General features: G+C 42.5%; 1 protein-coding gene across 3 annotated transcripts; it reads left to right on the plus strand.

The window, feature by feature from the left end:
• Positions 1-18683: 18683 nt before the first annotated feature.
• RAN (RAN, member RAS oncogene family) lies at positions 18684-23994 on the plus strand. 3 transcript variants are annotated; one of them, XM_043972209.1, is made up of 7 exons: positions 18684-18846; positions 20167-20212; positions 20654-20738; positions 20818-20943; positions 22032-22219; positions 22565-22735; positions 22840-23994. In XM_043972209.1, exons 2-7 carry the CDS (start codon positions 20177-20179, stop codon positions 22882-22884), a joined length of 651 nt encoding a protein of 216 aa, XP_043828144.1. In that variant the 5' UTR covers positions 18684-18846; positions 20167-20176; the 3' UTR covers positions 22885-23994. The 3 variants fall into 3 exon arrangements, with proteins under 3 accessions (XP_043828144.1, XP_043828140.1, XP_043828145.1); XM_043972205.1 differs by lacking the exon at positions 18684-18846 and adding an exon at positions 19277-19391; XM_043972210.1 differs by lacking the exon at positions 18684-18846 and adding an exon at positions 19433-19532.
• The last annotated feature ends 765 nt before the right edge of the window (positions 23995-24759 follow it).

Below are 24759 nucleotides of genomic sequence, written 5' to 3' on the forward strand. Positions count from 1 at the left end.
CAGTAAAAATACAACTCAGAGAGCCCCGACAGGTGGCTCGGGTCCGACAATACTCTATAAGTTTAGAAGGTAGAAAAGGTCTGAAGCCAATCGTTCAAGGACTGGTTGAGGATGGGCTCCTAGAGCCTTGTCGATCCCCTTATAACACCCCCATACTCCCTGTTCGCAAAGGTGATGGGACTTACAGACTGGTACAGGACTTAAGAGAAGTAAATAAGATCGTTCTACCCTCTCATCCTGTGGTGCCAGACCCTTATACCATCATGAGTAAAATCCCCTCGGGTGACAAGTTTTTTTCAGTAATTGACTTAAAAGATGCTTTTTGGGCAGTTCCTCTCCACCCTGACAGCAGAGACATTTTTGCTTTTGAGTGGGAGGACCCTGAAACTGGAAGGAAGCAACAATTTCGGTGGTGTGTCCTCCCACAGGGATATACGGAATCCCCCAATCTTTTGGGGCAAGTTCTGGAACAGTTGTTGGAAAGCTATCCCAAGCCCAGGGGAGTCACTCTCCTCCAGTATGTAGATGACTTGTTACTGAGTGGACCGAATAGAAAGGACCTGGCAAATGCCTCCATCCAGCTACTGAACTTTTTGGGCTCCCAAGGATTGAGAGTGTCTAAAAAGAAGTTACAGTTTGCTGAGCCAACTGTCAAGTACTTAGGTCACCTTCTCAGCCAAGGGAAGAAAGAGCTAGACCCGTCCAGAATTCAGGGAATATTACAGCTTAGCCCTCCCTTGACTAAGAGAGAACTGAGAAAATTCCTAGGACTGGTCGGGTATTGTAGACTATGGATTTTGAACTATTCTCAGTTAACTAAACCCTTGTATAAACAAACACCTGTTGGACGAGGCACCCAACCGCCTCCAGTGGACTGCGGAGGACCAGGAGGCCTGGGAAACTCTAAGAAAAAGCCTTTACTCCCCACCAGCTCTGGCCCTCCCATCATTAGAAAAGCCATTTCATCTGTTTGTTAATGTGGAATCAGGGACAGCCTTAGGTGTGTTGGCACAAGTGTGGGGAGGACAAAGGAGACCAGTGGCCTTCCTATCTAAACTACTGGATCTAGTTGCTAGAGGCTGGCCAAATTGTATACAAGCTGTGGCAGCAACTGCACTGTTGGTGGGGGAGGCCCGGAAACTGACTTTAGGGGGAAGCCTGATAGTGAGCACCCCACACCAGGTTCGAACCATCCTACAACAGAAGGCAGGCAGATGGATGACTGATTCCCGCATTTTAAAATATGAGGCCATCTTATTAGAGAAGGACCATCTTGTCCTGTCCTTAGACCATAACATTAACCCTGCCCTGTTCCTCACTACTCCTGCCTCTACCCAAACTCAAGAATTCTCTCACACGTGTCTAGAACTCATAGATTATCAAACTAAGGCAAGAGAGGACTTGCATGAGAATCCCCTTAACACTGGATTAAAACTTTTTATTGATGGCTTTTCTCGAGTGGTTCAAGGTACTCGAAGGAACTCATATGCCATCATAGATGGAGACAAACAGGCAATCCTGGAAAAAGGTCGACTCCCAGGAAACTGGTCAGCTCAGACCTGCGAACTTTTCGCTCTAAAACAAGCCCTTTCTTTGGTGGGAAAAGGAATAGGGACCATATATACTGACTCTAAGTATGCTTGGGGTGTAGTCCACATTTTTGGGAAAATCTGGGAAGAAAGGGGAATGATAACCAGCAGAGGAGGATCTGTGGCTCATCCTGAGTTGCTGGAACAGATCTTGCAGACTTTGTTGCTACCTGAGGAACTAGCAATAGTACATGTCCCAGGGTACCAGAGAGGGAGTTCGTTTGAAGCACAGGGAAATCGGCTCGCTGATGAGGTAGCAAAGGAGGCCGGGTTGGAAGAACAAATTCTGACTGAATTTGAAAGACTGCTTCCCCTGATTCCCACTATGCCCCCTGTACAGCCTAAATTGACCCCAAAGGAGGAAGAAGCCGCAAAACAATTAGGTGCCACTCCAAATCAAGAAGGAAGGTGGATGTTACCAGATGGCAGGGAGGTAATATCAAAGGGAATGGCCCGGGAAATTATAATCCGTCTCCACCAAGGAAGTCACTGGGGGGGTACAGAATTTATGTGACTTGATTCTCCGCAAGTACATTTGCCCCGGACTGTATACTTTGGCCCGGCAAATGGTGGAAGGGTGTTTGGTGTGCAAGAAGGTAAATAAGCAGGCCCTCAGGAGTTCTCCTGTAGGAGGGAGGGCACCAGGCTACAGACCCTTTCAGAGCATCCAGGTTGATTTCACCGAGTTGCCCCCCATAGCTGGGCTGAAATATCTTTTGGTCATAGTTGACCACCTCACATCCTGGGTGGAGGCATATCCACTCAGAAAGGCTACAGCTGCCGGGGTGGTTAAAATCTTACTGGAAAATATAATTCCCAGATATGGACTAGTAGAGAGAATTGACTCTGATAACAGAACCCATTTCACAGCCCGTATTTTACAGGAGTTGGCCAGAGTTTTAGCCATCCAATGGGATTTTCATACCCCCTGGCATCCACAATCCTCGGGAAAAGTGGAACGAATGAATTTAGAGATCAAGAAACAACTCACCAAATTGGGAATAGAAACTGGGCTCCCTTGGACCAAGTGTTTGCCTCTAGTTTTGCTGAGAATCCGCACCAAGCCCCGGCGGGACATTGGACTATCACCCTTTGAGCTGCTCTTCGGACATCCCTACCCGGCTGTTCCAGAGGACAACTCCAAACCTATAGATTGGAGCTCCAGGGATAAGTTTATCAGAGAATATGTAGGCTCCTTACAATCTTGTCTTCTATCCTTACAGAATAAAGGATTGGTGGCTCAGGCCCCACCTCTGGGGTTCCCGGTGCATAAGATCCAGATCGGAGATTGGGTTCTGGTCAAGTCTTGGAGAGGAGAGAAGTTGGCCCCCATTTGGGAAGGACCCTTCCAGGTCTTACTGACTAGTGATACTGCAATCCGCACCCAAGAACGAGGGTGGACCCACCATACTCGGGTAAAAAGGTCATTTCCCCCCCCCCCCCCAAGCAGACTGGGAGGTGGAGCCTGGCCCGAGTCCTCTCAAGATCCGGTTCAGAAAAACCAATGGATAATGAACTAAGATTGATTTTCTTTGCCTTAATACTTCTTCCTATCTGTTGTATTTTTATAATTCTTGTCATCTGTTGCTTGCGCACTAACCGACCGCAATACCAGAACCTGGACCTGGTTCATTACAGGAGGACCCCCTTTGGATATCTTCCCAGACCAGGACGAGAAGAAGCCGACGTCTGAAGTAGACTGCAATTCCCAAGATCCTCGGAACAAGAACCAACATGAAGTGGACTCTATACTTGTTAATAGCCTTTTGGGGGATCAAAGGGGCAGTTGCAGTTGCAGGAGAGTGTGATGATTGCCAGGAGCGATATAGGGGGGGTGGCTTTTGTGGCCTACTCCTCTATGCCCAAAGCGTGCTACCAACAGAGTTCTACTTGTAAGCTTGGGAATAGGAGATACCACAGGGTAAAAAGGGTCAGAGGAATAGGTTGTTTTAGATTATCAAACCAGACCCGAATTAATAAGTTTGTCTGCCTCCCCTACACTGGACAATGGGGCATGAGTGATGGGGGAGGGCTCCAGGATCAGGCCTGGGAGAAGCATGTGAGAGACTGCCAGAATCAAATAATTGCCAAAATTAAGAAATTTGAGGAAGGGCCCCAGTATAAGAAGATTAACCTGACAGGGCTACAGGATTTAAGGCGCATAACTGACCCCAAGGCCGACTTAGAGCGTGTAGTTAATCTCTCGGTGGTCGTAGCCCAATTATTGCAGTCAGAATCAGAACCGAAGGACCCATACTGCTGGTTCTGCATCCCTCTGCAACGAAAGGCTCTAGTTGCTCTACCAGTTCCACCTCAAGAAGTTAATCTCACAAAGGTAATGAGTGTGGTGGCAAACCAAACCCTCCTGCTAGGACCAGTGGCCAGAGGAGTCTCGGTATGGTTAAAAACAGGGGGCAATATGACCTGTATCTTTTCAAACACTACCGGGACACTATCATTGGGGTCAGTATCCTCTGACACTTGTAAGTCCTCCTCTAATTTGGAAGGCAAGCCAGCTTGTGCCCAAAAGGGGGTATTCTTTCTTTGTGGCAGTTCAATCTGTTGCTGCTTAGAGAATTGGACAGGGCAATGTTCCTTCGTCTTCCTTCTCCCTGATTTAACCATGTACCGAGATTCAAGCCTAATGGAACTTTACTTCCGTCAGGAAGAATCATCCCATCGACGAAAGAGGGTAGTTTGGGCCCCGATCCTGGCAGGTTTGGGGGTGGTAACTGCCCTAGGTACAGGGGTCGGGGGTTTATCAAGTTCAGTACACTACTTTCATAAGATATCCCAAGAGCTCAATGATGACATGGAGCAGGTTGCAGACTCTCTAGTAGCCATACAAAATCAAATTAACTCATTGGCTGGAATGGTCCTACAAAATAGAAGAGCCTTGGACTTACTGACTTCAGAGAAGGGAGGGACCTGCCTTTTTCTTGGGGAAGAGTGTTGTTATTATGTAAACCAAACTGGAATCGTAGAGAGCAAGGTCAGGGAGTTATGGGACCGGGTAAAACAAAGAAGAGAAGCATATGCCGGTCAGGGAATCCCATGGAATTGAGGGAACCTGACCCCCTGGCTTCTTCCTTTAGCTGGACCACTTCTAGCTATAATACTCCTGGTTCTCCTGGGTCCCTGTTTTATTAGACTATTAACTTCCCTCATACAATGAACAGTCTCCGAGATGCAATTGGTCATGACTACAGATTGGAACCACAAAGGGGAGAAAATTATGTTTCTTAGAAAAACGCCAGTCAGTTGAGATCAGATTCAGGATGGACCAGAAATTTGGTCTTTAGAAAAGGGAGGACTGAGAGGGACATATGGATATGACCCTCCACTGAGATGGAAAGTGCCCCCCCCCCTTTGGCCTAGTGATCTGATCTCAAAGTCTTAAAGCCCTTTACAGCCCCCTATTTCTCTCCCTCTATTTTTTTTTCTAGAGAGAGACAATAATGGGAAGCTACTATCCCCCCTTTCTAAATATAGGCATATCAACTTAAAAATTGCTTCATAGGGTCTGCACCGAGACATTATGTAGATACGATAAATTGTTGCTGAGATATGAAATTTTGCAAAATAACCTATGACTGAACCCCTAAGGTTGGGGCACTCTGACCCAGGAGAGAGGGACTTATCACTGAACATCCCAGGAGAAAGATTTATTGCTGAACCCAATTACCACATTTTTGCTCAAATCAGATGTCTGTAAAAAGTGATTTATTGCTGAACCCAATTACCGCATTTTTGCTCAATTAGCTATCTGTAAAAAGTATAAAAACTGCTTGATTCCTAATCCTGGTGTGTCACACCTCCTGGTTGTCCCAGTGAGTGTGGTACACCTTTCTTTCGAAAGAAATAAAATCAATGCTTCGGCCTCCTTTCTCCTCGAGTCTCTATTACAGGGGTCAGCAGGTGTACTCCCATCCCACTCAAGTCTAAGAGAAATTAAGTTAAAGCCTTTGGAAATATATATGGCAGAGGTGTAACTCACAGCTCCTTCCTTGACAGATGGAAGTCGGTTTTCCCCTCCCTTTCCTGGAATCCTTCTGCAATTCACTTGAAGTGTGTGTAGCTCTCTTAGGAGCTATGGGCCCCTTCCACAGCCTATGGCTATTCTTCTCCTTACACCAAAGACATTATCTTCCCTGACAATGCTTTTCTTTGGTGTTTCTAATTTGTCTTCTTTCAGCCTCCAGATGGTTACATTGTTTCCAACTGGTCTAGTCACTCAGTGATACTCCATTCTGGTTGCAACCCTCCCTTTTCCATGCTACCTTCTTCTGCTTAGAAGCACAAGAGTCTGGCTTCTCAAACCCAAACCCCCCCAAACCTTAATTGCATTCCTGTTAGGATCTTTCCCTCATATACCCAAGTCCAGAGATGTGTCTAATTCCACTATCTACCCATCTGGATTCCAAATGTCTTGAAGAACTCTGTTTCTTTCACTACTTTTGTCAACAGACAATCACAATATCATGAGACATGTGAAAATCAGGTTTATTAAAGAGAAATGAACATGGATTGTAGAAACCAATGGGTTCCCAGTCTTTACATTCCAGGCCCTGCCTGAGCCTAAGTCCCAGGGGGCCTTGGCTCCCCAGAGCCTTGTGTGCCCAGCAGCCCCCTACTGGGAAGCTCAGGCAGCAAAGTTGTGGGGCTTGAAACTAAACTCACTTTCTGTCTTTAGGGCTCTGAGAAGAGTCCAAGTATGGCCTTTTCTCTCAAAATTAAAACAACAACCCCTGTAACAGATATGCATAGTTAAACAAAAGAAAATCACATTGGACATGGCCAAAAATGTCCCTCTCCTTCTGCACTTTATCTATCATCTTTGTTAGGAGGAAATAGCTAACAAGTTTCAACACTGTTCTCTGGAATTGTGGTTATTTATTGCATAGATCAGCATTTTTAAAGTCTTTTCAAAGTTGTTTTTTGTTTTTCTTTTGTAAGAAAGATGTTTTCCATACGCAAACATACTACTCCCCCAATTAATATAACTAACAAAATACTCTACCTGATAACCTTTATGAAGGGAGAATACCTCTTTGATTCAGTTATAGAATCAATGGAATATGTAAAGTGTTAAGGGCTGTTAAGGGGTCCCCACTGAACTTGTCTTTTTAAGTTGCTATTTTTTTCTTTTTTTTTCTTCTTCCTTTTTTTGAGGGGGGGGGGACAGGGCAATGAGGGTTAAGTGACTTGCCCAGGGTCACACAGCTAGTAAGTGTCAAGTGTCTGAGGCTGGATTTGAACTCAGGTCCTCCTGAATCCAGGGCTGGTGCTTTATCCACTCTGCCACCTAACTGCCCCCAGAAGGTATTTTTAACTAGGCTGAGCTGAGCTGGCATTTCCATGTGACCCCATGGTCAAACTCCAACTTAAGTTTTGTTTCTTGACAAGTTCTATATGTATGTTAACACAGCACTGTTGTAGTGAGGGGTAGACATTCTTTTTTTATGTTTTTTTTTTTTTAGTGAGGCAATTGGGGTTAAGTGACTTGCCCAGGGTCACACAGCTAGTAAGTGTTAAGTGTCTGAGGCTGGATTTGAACCCAGGTAGTATTGACTCCAGGGCCGGAGCTCTATCCACTGCGCCACCTAGCTGCCCCAAAGGGTAAACATTCTTGCCCAGAATAAGGTTAAGATTTAGTGTCATAATCTGATTGGTTGACTGGAGCAATATGATTCGTAGTTACAGTTACCATATATGGGAGGTTGGTACTGTGTCAAGATAATGGAATGTGATAGATGAGATTTAGCAGATACCCAGGAGCCCACCTGGAGATTAATTTAAACTGATTGAATTGGATAAGGTGACTGACTGCTGAATGGATTACTGGCTGATTTCTAATTAAGCACATCTGGTTGGTACTTAAGGGTACTTAAGAAAGTAATTGTTCTCAGAAGCTAACAACTTCGAACTTTGACCACCTTCAGGCCCAGTGAACCAATGAATTTGAATTACACTAGCCAATCAGCTTGAAGAACCTCGAATTTCTGGGAGGGGAACAGGAAGGCGGAAGTGGATGCTGTCATCAGTGTGGTGGCAGAGAACTTCACACTCTCTTCACAGGGGAGTTTAGGAAGGTGAGGATTTCAGACTATAAGAAATCTCTCCTCAATCTTTCTCTTTCTTTTACTATCTTTCAATATACCCTTAAAAAAACCTAAATTCATTTATCAGTGATTTTAGTCAGTTTCCCCCCAAAACTGGGGAGACAGATTAGAACCCATATTTAGAATTTTTAATTACACAGTATGATATGCTATGATTGGGGTTGTTTCTGTAGTACTGTATGTAAATGAGAACTGTAATGTGATTGGTTGAGAGGGACCCTTGGTGGGACCTCACTTTAGTATACTCTCTAGCACATTCAGAAGAGTGCCCATCTTCTGAAAGATGAATAAAGACGGCTTCACCCACCCTCTGCTGCCTGCTTGGATTCTTTGAGCTTCTAACTGCTAGCAACACTTGAGCCGCTAACACTCAAGCTGTTAGCTTCATTTCTAACAATTTGGTGGGGAGAAATGTAGAAAGGAATTAGCAACAGGGCTGCCTTCCTCCCCCAAATAAAGAAAAACAAAAGAGAAATAATAAAATGTCATTGAAACATTTTTTTATTTTTGCGGGGCAATTGGGGTTAAGTGACTTGCCCAGGGTCACACAGCTAGTCAGTGTTAAGTGTCTAAGGCCGGATTTGAACTCAGGTACTCCTGAATCCAGGACTGGTGCTTTATCCACTGCGCCATCTAGCTGCCCTGAAACATTTCTTTTTAAATGTATAGAGGGGAACAGGAGGCCAGAAGGAAAGGAAGCCAAGCAAGAGGGCTATAAAAGTTACAAACTGAAATGATTATATACTTAAAATGAAAAGCAAGTTGTATATAATAGAGATTCAAAATTACATATACAATCTTTTTATTTTCTACTTTATATATGGAAACGCTAAATTTGGTGTTTGTTAAATTGAGAACAAAAAATATAATTGAAAAGCAAATCTTCCTTATAAGGGAAGACTTGCTAGATGGGGGGAGAGAAGAAATTATTATATTTTGAAATGAATATTATCTAAAAAATAACAGGTAAAAATATTTTTATCATAAAAGTATTTTCTTATTTTCCAGTTACATGTAGAGATAGTTTTCAACATTGGTTTTTGTAAGATTTCTAGTTCCAAAATTTTCTCCCTCTCTCCCTTCCCTCCCCCCACTCTCCTTTCTCTCCTCCCTCTCCCTCCTTTCCCTCCCTTCCCTCCCCCCCCTCCCCAAGAAAGCAATCTGATATAGGTTATATATGTATAATCGCATGAAACATTTCTGCATTAGTCATAACAATATTTTTTAAAAGAATACTTTTGACAATATCTTTGACAAATGGTTATTTAGACCTTGCTTAAAGACCTCCACAGAAGGAGAACTAACTATTCAATTCAACAAAAGTATTTATTAAATAAGGATCCTGTGCCAGGCACGTGGTTAGATGCCAGAGACACAAATCACTCCCTGCCCTTAAGAAACTTAGATTTATCTTTTTACTAACCCGGAAGTCCCTTCCATTTTTGTTTAAATCTAGTTGTTAGGAATTTTTTTTCTGACATCAAACCTAAAGACTTGGCTTCTGGTACCTTCTCAGTTTCCTTCTATGCATTGCTATTGCTCTTCTTCAAGGCAGGAACTGATATTTCTTAAATACTTGTTATTTGTATTTTCAGCACTTAACACAGTGCCAGGAATTGGAGCTTGATAAATATTTGTTGATTTGCCTCCACTGCTTTAGTTCTGCCTTCAAGGCATGCAGAACTCCCTCTTCCCTGTGTCAGCCCTTCAGATATTTGAAGACATCTCTCAGTTGTCCCCATGCCTCCTCTTGTTGAAGTTATACATGCCCAGCTCCTTCATCTGATGCTCATATAAATATTGCTCTCCAATCCAGATTTTAATTTAGTTTCTTGGCCAAAGCGTTTGCATTCCCTTGTTACCTCTTAGAATTTCTGGCTTTCTTCAAGGCTCAGGAAACCTTCCCTGAAGCCCCTGATCATTAATGTTCTCTCCTCAAATAATCACTTATTTGTTTACATGTTGTATCACTCCTCTCCTCACCCTGCCCCTTGTAAATTCTTTGAGGGGAATGAATTTTGTTTTCTCTTTTTAATCCCACCACTTAGCACAATGCTTTAAACAAAATAAACACTTTAACATATTTCTTGGAGTTGTTTTGAATTGTTGGATTTCCCCTCCTCTAACCTCTCCCAGAATTTCTATCTATGGTTATCTGGCCATTGAACAAGTTCAAAATAGAATGGCTACTTGTTGGGAATGTTGTTTTCTGGCCATTTACAAGTTCTTCTTCCAGTTGCATTTCAGATTTTCTAGTTTAGGGATTTTTGAACTTTTTCCACTCATAACCTCTTTTCACCTGAGAAATGGATCCCAAGCATATATGTATGTAAAATAGATAAACTGTTGTCAAATTTTTGGCAACTACCCCATTCAATTATTCGATCCACAGTTTAAGTAGCTAGATTTGAGATATTACTGTGCATCAACTGCCTTCTCAGCCTTTGAAGTTTTACTAGAGTCTGGAATCTATCCCTTTTCCCTATGGCCCTCTTCTCTCCTTGATGAGTTCCTTCTGAAACCTGCATTTTGGGGAAGTGTCCAGACCAGTCAACCTTCTATCTTGTCCGAGCTCTATGGGTCTCCAGACTTTACCACCATTCCTCTTACCACCAAGAGTTTTGTCATTGCCGCTGGACTTTGGTGACTAGAAAAAAGAGCTAGAGACTTTCGACAACTCTACCTCTCAAATCCCAATTCACATAAAAAGCAAGATGTCACTCTGTGATGTCACTGGTCCTCTTGAAAAGGAAGAACAAACAACTGCCCTTCCCCTGAGTAGCTACTTTTATCCCCCCTCCTCCTTTTTAATTCCCTTTTATTTCTTAGCTTCCCCCACTTAGAATGTAAGTCCTTTAAGAGGAGAGACTTCTTGATAGTATTATATGCCCAGAACTTACAGGGTCTGGCATGTGGTAAGGGCATAATGAAAGCTGCTAGACTTGATTTGTTTTGACAAGATGTCTTAAAACTCTGTGAGAGGATAAAGCACCCATCCTGGATTCAGGAAGACCTGAGTTCAAATCTGGGCCTCAGACACTTGACTAGCTGTGTCACCCTGGGCAAGTCACTTAACTCTCATTGCCCAGAAGATTCGTGAGAGGAAGAGTGATATGACAATAGCTGATATTTGTATAATGCCTTTAGGCTTGCAAAACATTTTGCATATATTTTCCATCTGATTCTCATAACAACCTTGTGTTTTTTAATCATAAAAGTATTTTATTATTTTCTAGTTACATGTAGAGTTAGTTTTCAGTATTTGTTTTTATAGGATTTCTAGTTCCAAAATTTTTCCCTCCCTACCTTCCTACTCCCCTCTCCAAGACAGAAAACAATCTGGTTTAGGTTATATACGGACAATCACATTAAACATATTTATGCATTTAGCCATGTTGTGAAAGAAGAATCAGAATAAAAGTGAAAAATCTCAAAAAAGAAAAAAACCCACAAAAAGTAGAAATTATTGTTCAATCTGCATCTAGATCCCACAGTTCTTTTTTCTGGATGTGGTGAGCATTTTCCATCAGGAGTCCTTTGGAATTATCTTGGACCATTGTATTGCTGAGAAGAGTGAAGTCTATTACAGTTGATCATCACGAAGTGTTGTTGATACTGTGTACAATGTTCTTCTGGTTCTGCTATCTTACTCAGCATCTCTGTAACGATTGAATGACGCCACCTGCTGGATACTTACTGTAGAAGAGTTCTGCCCATGAAGCGAAGGTCTTTGAGGGCAAGACCAGGAGTCTTTTCTTTGCATCAGGAAGTGACGCAGGCTAAGTGGGAGGAGGAAGGAAGAGACTGGCGCTCGGTCTTGCGCTCTTTCCTTGGGACTCTGGTGGAGAGCGGAGCTAGAAATGTGCTCTCCCTTTAATAGATAGGAATCTAGGCCTTTCTCTCTCTTTATCAAATTCTTATTCTCCTTAATAAATGCTTAAAAGTCTAACTCTTGCTAAGGCTTATAATTTATGGCGACCACTCATTAAATAGTTTAGACAGTTTAGCTAGAATTTTAGCCTTAACAGATGGCTGGCCACGAAGAGGAAAGCTAAACCTCAGTCTTCTGATCTTCTGGTTGGGTAAGAAATTTCCCCTACCCTTTAAACTGCTAAGTACTGGCGCACTGGCTGTGTTTTCCCTTTAAATTTTTTCGATATGGACCTTTTTAAACTCCCTAATTACCCTATTTTTGATTTTAGTCTGTTTAACCAGGACAAATGGAGATAAGATCATGTTAATGCTTTGTTTTTGTGGATTTTCTATTTTTCTTTTTATTTTTGTTTAAAAGAGCCAGCAACTTACTCACACTAGGAATATCTCTCCCTCTCCCAACCCATGCTTTTTCAGAGAAACCTGAAGAGATTCCTGCAGCTTTTCCCAGTTCCAACACTAATTGTTGCTCTAATTTGCATGCCTGGAGGCAATGAACCCACCCTCTTGAAGCTTTTTAATCCCCCTAGCACCTAGAGGCAAAGTGGGGGAAGGAGGAATCCAGGCCTGAGTTCAAAATCAAGTCTGATTCAAATTGCACTGGTCCCTCCCCTCCCTCCCCAGGACCCCACCCTCTACTCCTCCCATGGCCAAGCCCATTGCTTCCCCTGCCTGGAAGTCCAGAGATCTGATGTGCATGCTCAGCTTTCTCTACCTACATTTGCAGCTTCAGGCTCAGCCCTTCCCCAGCCTGGCTGTGCTTCTGAGACAACCTTAGAAAACCCTTTAAATTCCAGATATGCTCGTTTTGTTCATAATTTTGCTAACCTGCTTTTGTCTTTAATTAGTAATCTTATAAAGCATTTGTATGGTGAAAAGACTGACAGACAGTATAGAGGGGTTAAAGAAGAAAAACTTAAGCTGAATAAGAATGACAATCATCAACATAGTTCAAGACTCTTCTCTTGTCATGGAAGGGTATATATTTTACAGAAATGTAGAAGTAAGCAGCAAGGTATTGATATGAGTATTGGGGATTTTAGATATCGGAATCAAAAGTGTTCTGAATTTACTCAGAGTATTAATGTCAGTTCAGAGGTTACATAGGATTTCTATGCTATTACATATACATTTTGGAATTAATGGTATAGGTTTATTTTCATAGAGATTTTCATGCTTTTGAGATTGTGTCTTATACTTAGTTTCTAAACAAGGAGAATATTTGTAAAAGCTTTTTATAGTCATGCGATCAAGTTTATATTTTGTAATACTCTTATTAATATTAAGTTCATATTCATTTAGATTTCCCTAGTTTGAATTTCATTGTCTTTTATTGTTCCATGTGTATTTTCTTCTATTCATTTGTCTATCTAATTTTGAAAAAATTGCAAGATGGTTTTGATTTCATAATACAATGTTAATTCTAGGAGTATTGTGCTCCCATATTCTGAGTTTGTTTTTGTTATTTTTTCTCAACTGATTATTTGATCAAACTCTTTAAAGCATTTCCCTGGCAAATTGGTTGCCATGGCAAGTGTAAATTGATTCTAGAAGTATTATTTTTGATAAGCATATTCCAAAAAAAAAAAAAGAGGGGAACATTTGTAAAAGTTTTCTTTTTTCGGAAAAAGTTTTCTTTGAGATTCTGTTGTGCTTTAAACTTATATTTAAATATGTTCTGATTTTTCACAAAAGTATTGTATACTAAGTAAAAAAAAAAGGGGGTATTTGAAATTGTTACATAATTATATATTATATTCTGAGTCAAGATGTATTCACATTTTTTGCAATCATTATTTATCCTCAATTTTTAAATCCATATGAGACTTGGATTATGGGAATTTATCATTTAAGACACTAATTGCCTTTATTCTGAGTTATCAGATGCCAGTTGGCCAAGATGCCATCCAATCACAAGAGGAATACATACAAGAGCAGACACTGAACTGTCACATGAGGGGAGACATGCATGAAGTCAAGGTATGGCCGAGGGAACGGCTTTTGACTAATGTTGAGGTTGGATTCTCTTGGTTTATATTTTATTTTATTTTTCCCCACAATATTGTACAGATGGCTGGAAGTATTCATCCCACCCATCTCACTTCTACACCTGGCTTCTATGCTCCCTCTTATATGCCTGATGCCATGGACATCTCAATTCCATGCATCTGATTAAGTCTGACTCAGTTTCCTCCAATATGTTCGGTGGCATGGACATATATTCCATCCACCTATTTTAAGCCTGGCATACTGTATGGGCAGTAAATATTGCTCGTGTGGGAATGCTCATATCCCATCATTTCTCTTCTTTTATGGTAACCCCCATAATTTTCTCAGGTGTCATGATAAATACAGTGTTGAATTTGGCCTTGACACCTGTTACCAATTATATTAGATTTTTTAATTTCTCATAATGGCATGAGGATAATTAGGCAGATGATGCAAAAAGTGATAAAACAAAGATAAAAATTATTTTTATTAATTAATATTGCAGTAATTGTCTTCTCAATTACCCTCCATAAGGGGGAACTATAGTAATATTATAATTTTAAAGAATGTTTCAATTTTTGTTTTATTATATGTTTCATGTGTAACAACTAAGATCTGAATTCCCTTAGACATGTTTTTGAGAACTTTCATTGTTTGATTTGATTATTGACAAAGCTGTTTTAAAGTTGTGTTAAGCTCAATTTTGTAGGAAATTTTCCTGGCTGATTACCAGCATCCACACATCAACCCCTGAAAAGACTTCCATTCCACGACTACACCTAGAGGACATCTAAGAAAAGACTTTCAGAGACTTTAAATGAACAGTTTTGATTTGTTGTTTTTGTTGTTTTTTTCTCTTTCTGTTATAATATACACAATCTGTAACATGTATTCTCTGCAGAGGCCCTCCCTTTGCAAGACTAATGTCAAAGCGTCGGTTCATGAGGACAAAAAAAAAATCGCCCCTCTGGACAAAACTTTCCTCTCTTCCTTTTCTATATTGTTGTTCACATATTATTAGTTAGCAATAGTTATTATATTGTTTTTACTGTTCCGTCAAGGAAACATTTTGTTTCTTGAGGAACAACAGGGGGGACTGTAACGATTGGAATGACGCCACCTGCTGGATACTTACTGTAGAAGAGTTCTGCCCATGAAGCGAAGGTCTTTGAGGGCAAGACCAGGAGTCTTTTCTTTGGCATCAGGAAGTGACGCAGGCTAGTGGGAGGAGGAAGGAAGAGACTGGCGCTCGGTCTTGCGCTCTTTCCTTGGGACTCTGGTGGAGAGCGGAGCTAGAAATGTGCTCTCCCTTTAATAGATAGGAATCTAGGCCTTTCTCTCTCTTTATCAAATTCTTATTCTCCTTAATAAATGCTTAAAAGTCTAACTCTTGCTAAGGCTTATAATTTATTGGCGACCACTCATTAAATAGTTTAGACAGTTTAGCTAGAATTTTAGCCCTTAACAGTTCATGTAAGTTCTTCCAGGTTTCTCTGAAATCTACCTGTTCATCATTTCTTACAGCACAATAATATTCCATTACATGCATATACCACAACTTGAGGTACCTCTCACATCTATCAGATTGGCTAATATGACAAAAAAGGAAAATAATAAATATTGGAGAAGCTGTGGAAAAATTGGAACACTAATGCTTGTTGGTGGAGTTCTGAACTGATCCAACCATTCTGGAGAGCAATTTGGAACTATGCCCAAAGGGCTATAAGGCTGTACATGCCCTTTAAACCCAGCAATACCACTATTAGGCCTTTTATCTCAGAAAGATATAAGAAAGGGAAAAGGGCCCACATGTACAAAAATATTTATAGCTGCTCTTTTTGTGGTGGCAAAGAATTGGAAATTGAGGGGATGCCCATCATTTGGGGAATCGCTAAACAAGTTATGATATATCAACCTTGTGTTTTTAATCTAATATCTAATTTGTAGATGAGGAAATTGAGACTTCGAGAATGACTGGAAAGAACTGGGCTATTCATCATGAGTTCAAATCTCTATTTGATACTTAGCCGTCTTAGTTTCCTTATCTGTAAAATAGTGACAATATTTGGGTTATCTTACAGGGTTGTTCAGAGAAAAGTGTTTTGTAAACCTTAGTGTTATATAAATGGAAATTATCATATATAGAATGTCACCTCTTTGTGGTTAGCCACTGTTATTTTTTTAGCTCTGTATGTATGGCTCAAGACTAAGTACAGTACTTACACAGAGTCGGGGCAGCTAGATGTTGAAGTTCATAGAGCACTGGGCCTGGAGTAAGGAAGACCCATCTTCACAAGTTCAAATCTGGCCTCAGACACTTACTAGCTGTGTGACCCTGGGCAAGTCTCTTAACTAACTCTGTTTGCCTCAATTTCCTCATCTGTCAAATGAGCTGGAGAGGGAGGTTATGAAGAGTCAAATACTGAACAACCATAACAAAAAATCCCCAGGCCTCAGCACAGTATCTTACAAAGAGTTGGTATCTTATTTGTTGTATTAACTATTCTTTGATTTCAGGAACATAAGTCAATTTCTTCTAATTTTATATTCTATGAACAAAGATATAGAGAGTGGCAGATCTGGTAGCTGAGTCTCCATAATCGGCTAAAAAGTAGCTAGAATCAGGGGATCATTTTGACTCCTGTGACAGAATGAACTTTGGATTTGTAATCAAAGACCTATGTTCAAATTTTCACTTAGGCATTTATTACCTTGTCATCTTAGAGGAACCACTTAATCTCTCTTGATTTCATTTTCCTCAGAGGAAGGGGAAAGTGATAAGCACCATACTAATTAGCACTTTAAAAATATCTCATTTGATCCTCATTTGATTGTTGAGTAAACTGAGGCAAACAGAGGTTAAATGACTTACTGAAGATTACACAACTGGTTTTCCTGACTGCCAGGCCCAGCACACCCTGCCACCTAGCTGCTTTAATAACAATGATGAAGATAAGCTAGCATTTACATAGATCTTTAAAGTTTGGAAGCACTTTATCTCATCAGGGCCTTCTAGCTCTATAACAGATTACTATACAACCCTCCCAGCCCTCACAAGATGCTTTGGTTTGTAAGTTCCTAAATTGCTGATCCTGCCATGTTGTAGCTGTTTTGGTGTCTTATCACTATACTAGAGAGAAGGTGTTATGTATAATGAACAGACAGCTACACTTGGAAAAGGGAGGTAAGGGAAGAAAACAAATATTTATAAAAAAAACTTACTATGTGTTGGGGCAGCTAGATGGTACAGTGGATAGAGCTCCAGCCCTGGAGTCAGGAAGACCTGAGTTCAAATTTGGCCTCAGACATTTACTTGTTGGGTGATCCTGGGAAAGTATTAAAAAAAACACAACTATGTGCCAAGCACTTTGCTAAGTGCTTTATAAATAGAATCTCATTTGATCCTCACAACTTCTTCCAACTGGTCCTAGATGATGAGTTTGAGGTAGTTGGAGGTAAAGTGACTTGCCCAGAGTCACACAGCCACATTTGAATACAGGTTTTTTGACTCCAGTACCAAGGATATGCCCATTTCATCACCCAGCCACTCTGATTCTGAGTAAGTTGCCTTATCTCCCAGGCTCTAGGAAATTCTGTAAAGCCATAAATTGCAGTGAAAATGCTGACCTACATTTCTAGAGAACATCTCCAATGTTCCCTACCACTGAAATCATAAATCCATATCCTGTACTCCCATTAGACTATAGGATTCACTTAAGGATTCACTGACCCTTTTATCACCATTCGAAATCCGGAGTGTCTCTGGTGTCCAGCATGGTTTAGTAGAGATAACAGTGGGATCTGGAGTCATTACACCTGGGTACTAAATCCAAACCTTTAGGATCTTGGGTCACTTGAGCCTCAGTTTCCTTCTTTTGTAACATGAGAGGTTTGGAAGAGGTAATAGATGAAGATGATTTCTGATTCTAAAACCCCTACAACTCCAGTACACAGAAAGTGTTCGTTTAACCAACTAGTCAGTCTGTGTACGTTACTTAACTATTATGGGGCAGGTAGTATGCTAAATGCTGGGGGGTGGGGAGAGGGGGGTTTACAAAAGAAAGGCAAAAGACGATCACTGCTTTCAAGGAGCTCAGTCTAATGTGGGGGGAGACATGCAGACGACTACATTAAAACAGGATACGGGATAAACGAGCTAATCTCATAGGGAAGACACCAAGATAAAGGGGGATTGGGAAAAGCTTCTTGTAGAAAGTCGGCTTTTAGCGGGCACTTGCGAGCTTAATGTTTGCTGCCTTGCCTTAATCACAGGATTTCCACCCGATCTCCTCCCAGCTCTAAATCCTTTTAAGTCAAGGGAGCTCCGAGTGAGCAAGGGACTAGGCTTCTAACCCGACTTTAGAAGCAGCCAGGCTGGGGGCTGCGCCGTTGGCTGACATCCTCCTGGACTAGTCAACAGAGAAACCCCCGCCTTCCCCCCAGTAATCGAGGTGGGGGGGGAGGGGGTGTGGAAAAATCCCCTAGGAACTGGGGTAGACGTCCTCTGAACCTCCCTGAGACTCAGTTTCCTCTTCTGTAGAATGGGGACTAAGGAAGGACCCATGTAAGCGCTTGGCACGTGCCTTACACACAGTAGGGCATTCAATAAATGTTTATTGTCAGTTACTAAGGGTCCAATGAGAAGTGAAGCGCTTTGCAAATTCAGAAGCGCTCGATGAATAATAATAGCACGCAGGGGGCGCTTAAAGCTTTGTAAAGCGCTTTGCACTGTATGACTCATTATTATTATTATTTTGAGGGATCCATCTGTGCCTTTTGTCAGTTTTTTCGGCTTTCCGAAGGGCTCAAGCTTGAACCTTACATCCCGGCAGACACCGGGCCTGAAAGAGGAGAGAGGCCCTCGAGTTTCTAGTTGGCGGGAGCCCACCTCTCCCGATCCCTCCTCCTCCTCCTCCTCCTTCCCCTTCCTCCCAATTTCCCTTCGGAGGCCGTTGCTGCGCGCGCTCCCGCGGCGGCCCTAGCAGTTCCTTTAGGGCGCATGCGCAAGAGCTGGTCGCGCGCCCAAGCGAGATCGAGAGCAAGGGCGAGAGCGCGGTAAAGGGAAGGTGGGGCCGGGAAAGAAGGAACCAGAGTTCAGAGGAAACACTCGAGCGCGCTCCCGCGGCTGCCTCAGCAGTGCCTTTGGAGCGCATGCGCACACGCCAGCCGGGAGCCGAGGTGGGACCGAAGCCGAGCGCGAGACCGCGGTGAAGGTAAGGGAGGGCGGCGGGGAAAAGGGGATTGGAAGGGTAAAGAGGAACCGCTCGAGCGCGCTCTTGCGGCGGCCCTGGTAGGCCTTTGGGAAGCGCATGCGCTCGGGGCTCAGACTGGGCGAGAGCGCGGTAAAAGGCTGCCTGGGCGGGGTAGAAGGGATTAGAGGAGTGAGGAGCGTTCTCGCTTGAGGGAGCACATGCGCAAAAGTCAGCCGCAGCACTCCTAAGAGCATTGTAAAGACCAGGCGTAGGCGCGCTCCCGGCCCGTCAGTCCCTTTCTCTCTTCCCGCCCCCGCCTCCTCTGTGCCCCGCCTTCTCTCCCTTTTTTGGAGGCAGCCGGCAACGTAACGTCGACTTGGGCGCGCGGCGCCCCGAGCACGTGGGGGCACGTTGCGCCGTTGCCCCGCCCCCTTCCCCCTCCCCTTTCCTCGGCCCCTCCCTGTTCCGCGCGCGCGGCGGCGTCGGCTGCGTCTCCGGGTATTTGAATCGCGCTTCCGCCATCTTTCCATCGTTCAGTCAGGCGGAGACCGAGACGCTTCTGGAAGGTAGCGGCTGAGTGCGGCTCGGGGGGCCGGCCCTGGCCAGGGAGGGGAGGTCGGGCAGGCGGGGGGTCGAGAAGAAGGCATTTAGGACCGGTTCCGAGGAGGAGGCGGCGGGACGGGGCTGCCCGCGGTCTCTCCGCCGAGGTGGGTGGGCGCCCGCGTTGCAGGGGAGGCCGCTCCGGGCCGGGCTGGGCTTGGCGCGCTTTGTGTGAGGGGGCTCCGGCCGCACAGCCATGCGGAGGCCGCGGGCTGTGAGCGAGCCGGGGCTGGGGGCCGAGGGGATGGGAGGGGGAGGCGGGAGGCGGCCTCGCCTTCCCTCCCCGCTCCCCCGTCCGCCCCTCCCGCCGCGGGCCCCATGACCAGGCGGTTTTCCCGGGCGCAGCCCGCCCTCCGCCGCCCCTTTTTGGTGCCTCCCGGGGACGCCCTCCGGCCTCCGGCGGTTGAATGAACTCGAAGCTCTGGGCAAAAAAAAAAAAAAAAAAAAAAAAGGGCCGCCGCCATTAGTGTCTCATTCATCCCCCTCCTCGCCATCCGCGTCCCACGCGGGCGGGGGGAGGAGCCGCCGCCTCCGGCGCGGCCCCGGCCGGGGATGAATGGGCCGAGCAGGCCTCTCGGCCCGGGGCTCTTACCGCGGGTGCGGAAGCGGGCTTGGGGGGGGATTGGGGGGGGCTTTGTGCGGCCGCCGCGGCACGTGGCGGGGGAGGGGGAGCGGGAGCATGCGGCCTCGGCTCGGCCCCGCAAAGGTTCCCGAGGGCCTGACGCTGTTGTCTCTCCCTAGAACCATCGCGATGGCCGCCCAAGGAGAACCCCAAGTCCAGTTCAAAGTAGGTGGTGTTTGGGGGGATACGGGCGCCGCGGTGGGGGGAGGGGTGTCCTTTTAAGGCCCCAAGAAAAAGGCGTTGGTGTATGGGAAGCTCGAAAGGCCTAGTGAGGGGCACGAGGAGCTGGGGCGCCAGGCTCCCCCTTACATAATGGGCCCCGAAAATGATCTCTCTTTAACTGATTACTGCCCAAACGATAATAAGGCCTTTTAATCCGCCTGGTTAGGGTTCTTCAATGAGTGTTCCTGAAAGCAGGTAGATGATTGGGTGTGTGAAAGTGAGCTTCACGGACCCTGAACACAATCTGTCCTTTCATACTGGATTCCTTACACCCGGCTGGCTCTCAGAATCCACCTAGTGTGCATAGTGTGTGGAAATGGGGGCTAAAGGAGGCATTTGTATGTTTTGGAGAAGTCCCCTTTAAAATGCTTTCGTTTTCTACAGCTTGTATTAGTTGGTGATGGAGGTACTGGAAAAACCACCTTTGTAAAACGTCACTTGACTGGTGAATTTGAGAAGAAGTATGTAGGTATGTATTTTTTTTTTATTGTACCAATTTCAATAAGATAAAGTCATCGAACTAAGTCAAAAACCTTTCACTCTTCCAGCCACCTTGGGTGTTGAGGTGCATCCTCTCGTGTTCCATACTAACAGAGGGCCTATTAAATTCAACGTATGGGATACAGCTGGCCAAGAGAAATTTGGTGGTCTGAGAGATGGTTATTACATCCAAGGTATGTATACAGCTATATTGCTTGTTTTAGTGTATCAGCTGTCTGTTCCCCAAAGTTTCCTTGAGATATAACTTAATGTTGGAGGACTGAGATTTGAATCTGTCTCTTGGGTCATATCAAATCCAAACTTTTGCTGATAGGTAAAATGAAAAGCATTCCTCTGAAGTGACTTTAATTAATAAGCTCTAACATCCCTATGACCTTGTTACAACAATCAAAAAGGAGCCCCCATATATTTTGTCTGAGCTACTAAAAGTTGTAACAATGAGTTTTCATTGCTTAGACATGTAACAATTATTTAAGTTTTTAACTGTAAACTTTAAGGAACTTTACATATTTTTTAGATAAACTTTAGATAATTTTTGAAAGGCAGCTTACCTAGTTGTTACAAAAGTCTTTATACTTTGAAAATGAACTAAATACATAACAAAGATTAGAGCAAATATTGTAGGATTTACTATTGAAAAGAAATTTCTCTCAAGTTTAAAACTGAAGTTCGGAGTGTTTAAACCACTTGCCCCTGGGGCTTCAAATCTAATGTGGTGTTCAAGTACTTCTAAATGTGTAAAACATTGCAAATTTAAAAAGCTAAGTCTTGCTGCCTCTGGACCTTGAAAGAACCATTTAAAAATTTTAATATTGAGAAGTCAAGACTGTTCATCTCTTAAATTACTGGTTTTATTTGGAAAATGATAGTATTTTGTCTTGTTTGTTCACTTAGAATTATAAAATCGTTTTTGAGATTATCTAATAAGTAGCATTTCAGTAGAGCTTTTGTTGATTTTTATAACCCTGTGAAGTAGATGCTATTATCATCCCAAAAAATGAGGAAACTGAGGCATAGAGGAGCTAAGTGACACAGGTAGTGCTTTTTGAGGCATAATTCAGAGGACTCAGGTCTTCCTGCCTCCCCAGTCCCAGTACTTGAGTCACTATCCCCAGATAGTTCCAGGTTATACAATTGCTGGTGGCATAAATAGAAATACTAAGAGATCTCCTGACTTCTACCATCATTTAGTTCCATTTTGCTCATATTTTCCAATAAGTTGCTTTGTTTTTCACTTAATATTCGGTGAATTTCTTTTCAGCTCAGTGTGCCATTATAATGTTTGATGTTACATCAAGAGTTACTTACAAGAATGTACCTAACTGGCATAGAGATCTGGTACGAGTATGTGAAAATATCCCGATAGTGTTGTGTGGCAACAAAGTGGATATTAAGGACAGAAAAGTCAAGGCGAAATCAATTGTCTTCCATAGGAAGAAGAATCTCCAGGTAAGTCTTAAAATTGAGCATTTACTTAAGTATAGAATTCATTGGCATATCTATATTCATAGGAAATAAGAAACTTTCTTTTCAGGCAACATATTTAACATTCAGGAGAAACAGTAAACAATCCTTTTAATGATTTGTCCAGTGCTTCTGTATTAGGGTAGAGTGTTTTTTAAACCTGCATGTTAGCTGTGTTCCATGAGGAACAATTTTAACTGAAATTTAAATAATTTTTAAATTGCCTTTGAGGGACAGCAAAAGAGCTTAACTGACAACCTTGTAGAATGGTCTGCCGGAGTGTGTTGGCAAGTTACTAGTTTTTAAAATTGCATGTTTTTTTTTTAACAGTACTATGACATTTCAGCCAAAAGTAACTACAACTTTGAGAAGCCCTTCCTTTGGCTTGCTAGAAAACTTATTGGAGACCCTAATTTGGAGTTTGTTGCCATGCCTGCTCTTGCTCCTCCAGAAGTTGTCATGGACCCAGCACTGGCAGCACAGTATGAGCAGGACTTACAGGTAATTGGTCATTTCAGTCAACCAGATTATATAATGGACTTTAACTTTATTTCCTTTCCTTTCCTTCCTTGCTAAACTTATAACTTCTTAACCACTTATTCCAGATCGCTCAGACAACTGCGCTCCCTGATGAAGATGATGACCTGTAAGGGATTGAAGCTAGAGCCCAGCGTCAGAGGTCTAGTTTTATAGGCAACTGTCCTGTGATGTCAGTGGTGTAGCGTGTTTGCCACTTTATTATATAGCTGAGCAGAACATGTGCTTAATCTTTGGGATGCTGAAGAAGATGAATGGGCTTCAGAGTGAATGTGGCAGTTTAAAAAATATAATTCATATTTTGGACCTGCATATTTAGCTGTTTTGGACCGCAATTACGTCCCCTTGAGTTTCAAATAAGACTGCTGCAGTCCCATCACAAATATTCAGTGGTGAATCTTGTTTGTTACTGTCATTCCCATTCCTTTTTCGTTTAGATCATAATAAAGTTGTATTTCAAATATCTAAGCAAGTGAGCTCTTATCCCTTGTTTACAATAAGCATTTTAAAACTTGTTTTCTAAGGTCTGTGGTAGATGTGTACCATATTACTATTTAATGACCCTCACATTTTTATGACTAGTTGTTTTTAAAATGTATTTCAAAGATCAGTGAGATACATCTGTGTCATACATTTCACAAACTAAAGATAGGGGCTGGACAGGTTTAAAAACTTTGCTACTGTTAGATGACTGGTCACAACTTGATAATAAAGTTATTAAAAGGTGTGAGTTTATAATTTAGACAGTTAAGCTAAAAGTTTTCACACTAGCTAAGTAGTGTACCTAAGGTGGCTTGTGGAAGAAGGGTAAAGTTGAAGAATTAAAATAATCACGAGTGTTGTATGTTTTTCCTGTGAGCTGTCAATAGAATAGAATTTTAATTTATGTGGATTGAGTATCAATTGAATGCAGCTTTTTAAAGAATATTGCTTAACATACATGGGAATGGTAACCATGCTTTAAAGGGGTGGCTTGAGGTGATTATGGAAATAAGTTAAGACTTCTGTTAACTTCAACTTTGAGCTTTAAATCCACTGTAGGCAAAGTATTGTTGGCAAGGAAGTATATCAAGACAAGTCATTAATTAGGTAATGCTGTGATGACCACCACCGGAATAGTGAGAAAATGGAACCATACATATTCAGTGATGTCGATCTAAATTGAAGCCTTGGAATGAGTTTTGTATTTTGGGTTCTATAATAAAAGTGAAGCATTTAATTTACTTTTTATTTTGCATGGTTTCTCCGTTTAGCAGTTGGTGTTCATTGTAAGATGGGGACCCAGGGCAGCTCTTCTATGAGAGAAGAAATCTTCCAACGTGGGCTTTTTTGCTTAGGTATTTCAGCCCCTCTTTATTAACCAAGAAGGGATTTCTAGGAAACTATGACCACTCACTAATTAGAAGTATGCCTAAGAAAAGCTGTTCTATATACTCCTATGGATAAATCTTGTATCCCCTCTGCCAGTGATAACCAGATTTTTTCTCAAAAGTAGTAATATTCATATGTATATACATATATATATATAAAACAAATATAGGATATAGTATTTCATTTCTTTACTCAAGTTTAAGAAAATACATTTCTGAATTTTTAGTGCACAATGAATTTTAACCAGTAGATACTGCACATTGCAATTCACAAGACTAAGACTTAGATAAAACTTGAAATGTGTGACTGGCTAGCAGCTGCTACTCCTAGTGGAGAGAATTGCTGCATAGGAAGTAATTTGAACAGACCCAACCAAAAAAAATACCATAACCCAAAGCATTTAATATAACCAGCTTCATAGCTATTCCCCTCCCCTCAAATGTGATCAGATGTGTTCTAGCCTGAGGGTGGAGTACAATGTTAAAATTTGTAAATCTTTTCAGCATAGAAAATTGTTGTAATTTTCAGAAGTATTTCCATGTTCATAACTGCTAGTGAAGTGTTTTCTTTACTAAGAGACCATCAAAGCCAAGAATTAAGGTGCCTGGGGGGAGGGT

The sequence above is a fragment of the Dromiciops gliroides genome, chromosome 1 (genome assembly GCF_019393635.1).
Source record: "Dromiciops gliroides isolate mDroGli1 chromosome 1, mDroGli1.pri, whole genome shotgun sequence".
Lineage (NCBI taxonomy): Eukaryota > Metazoa > Chordata > Mammalia > Microbiotheria > Microbiotheriidae > Dromiciops > Dromiciops gliroides.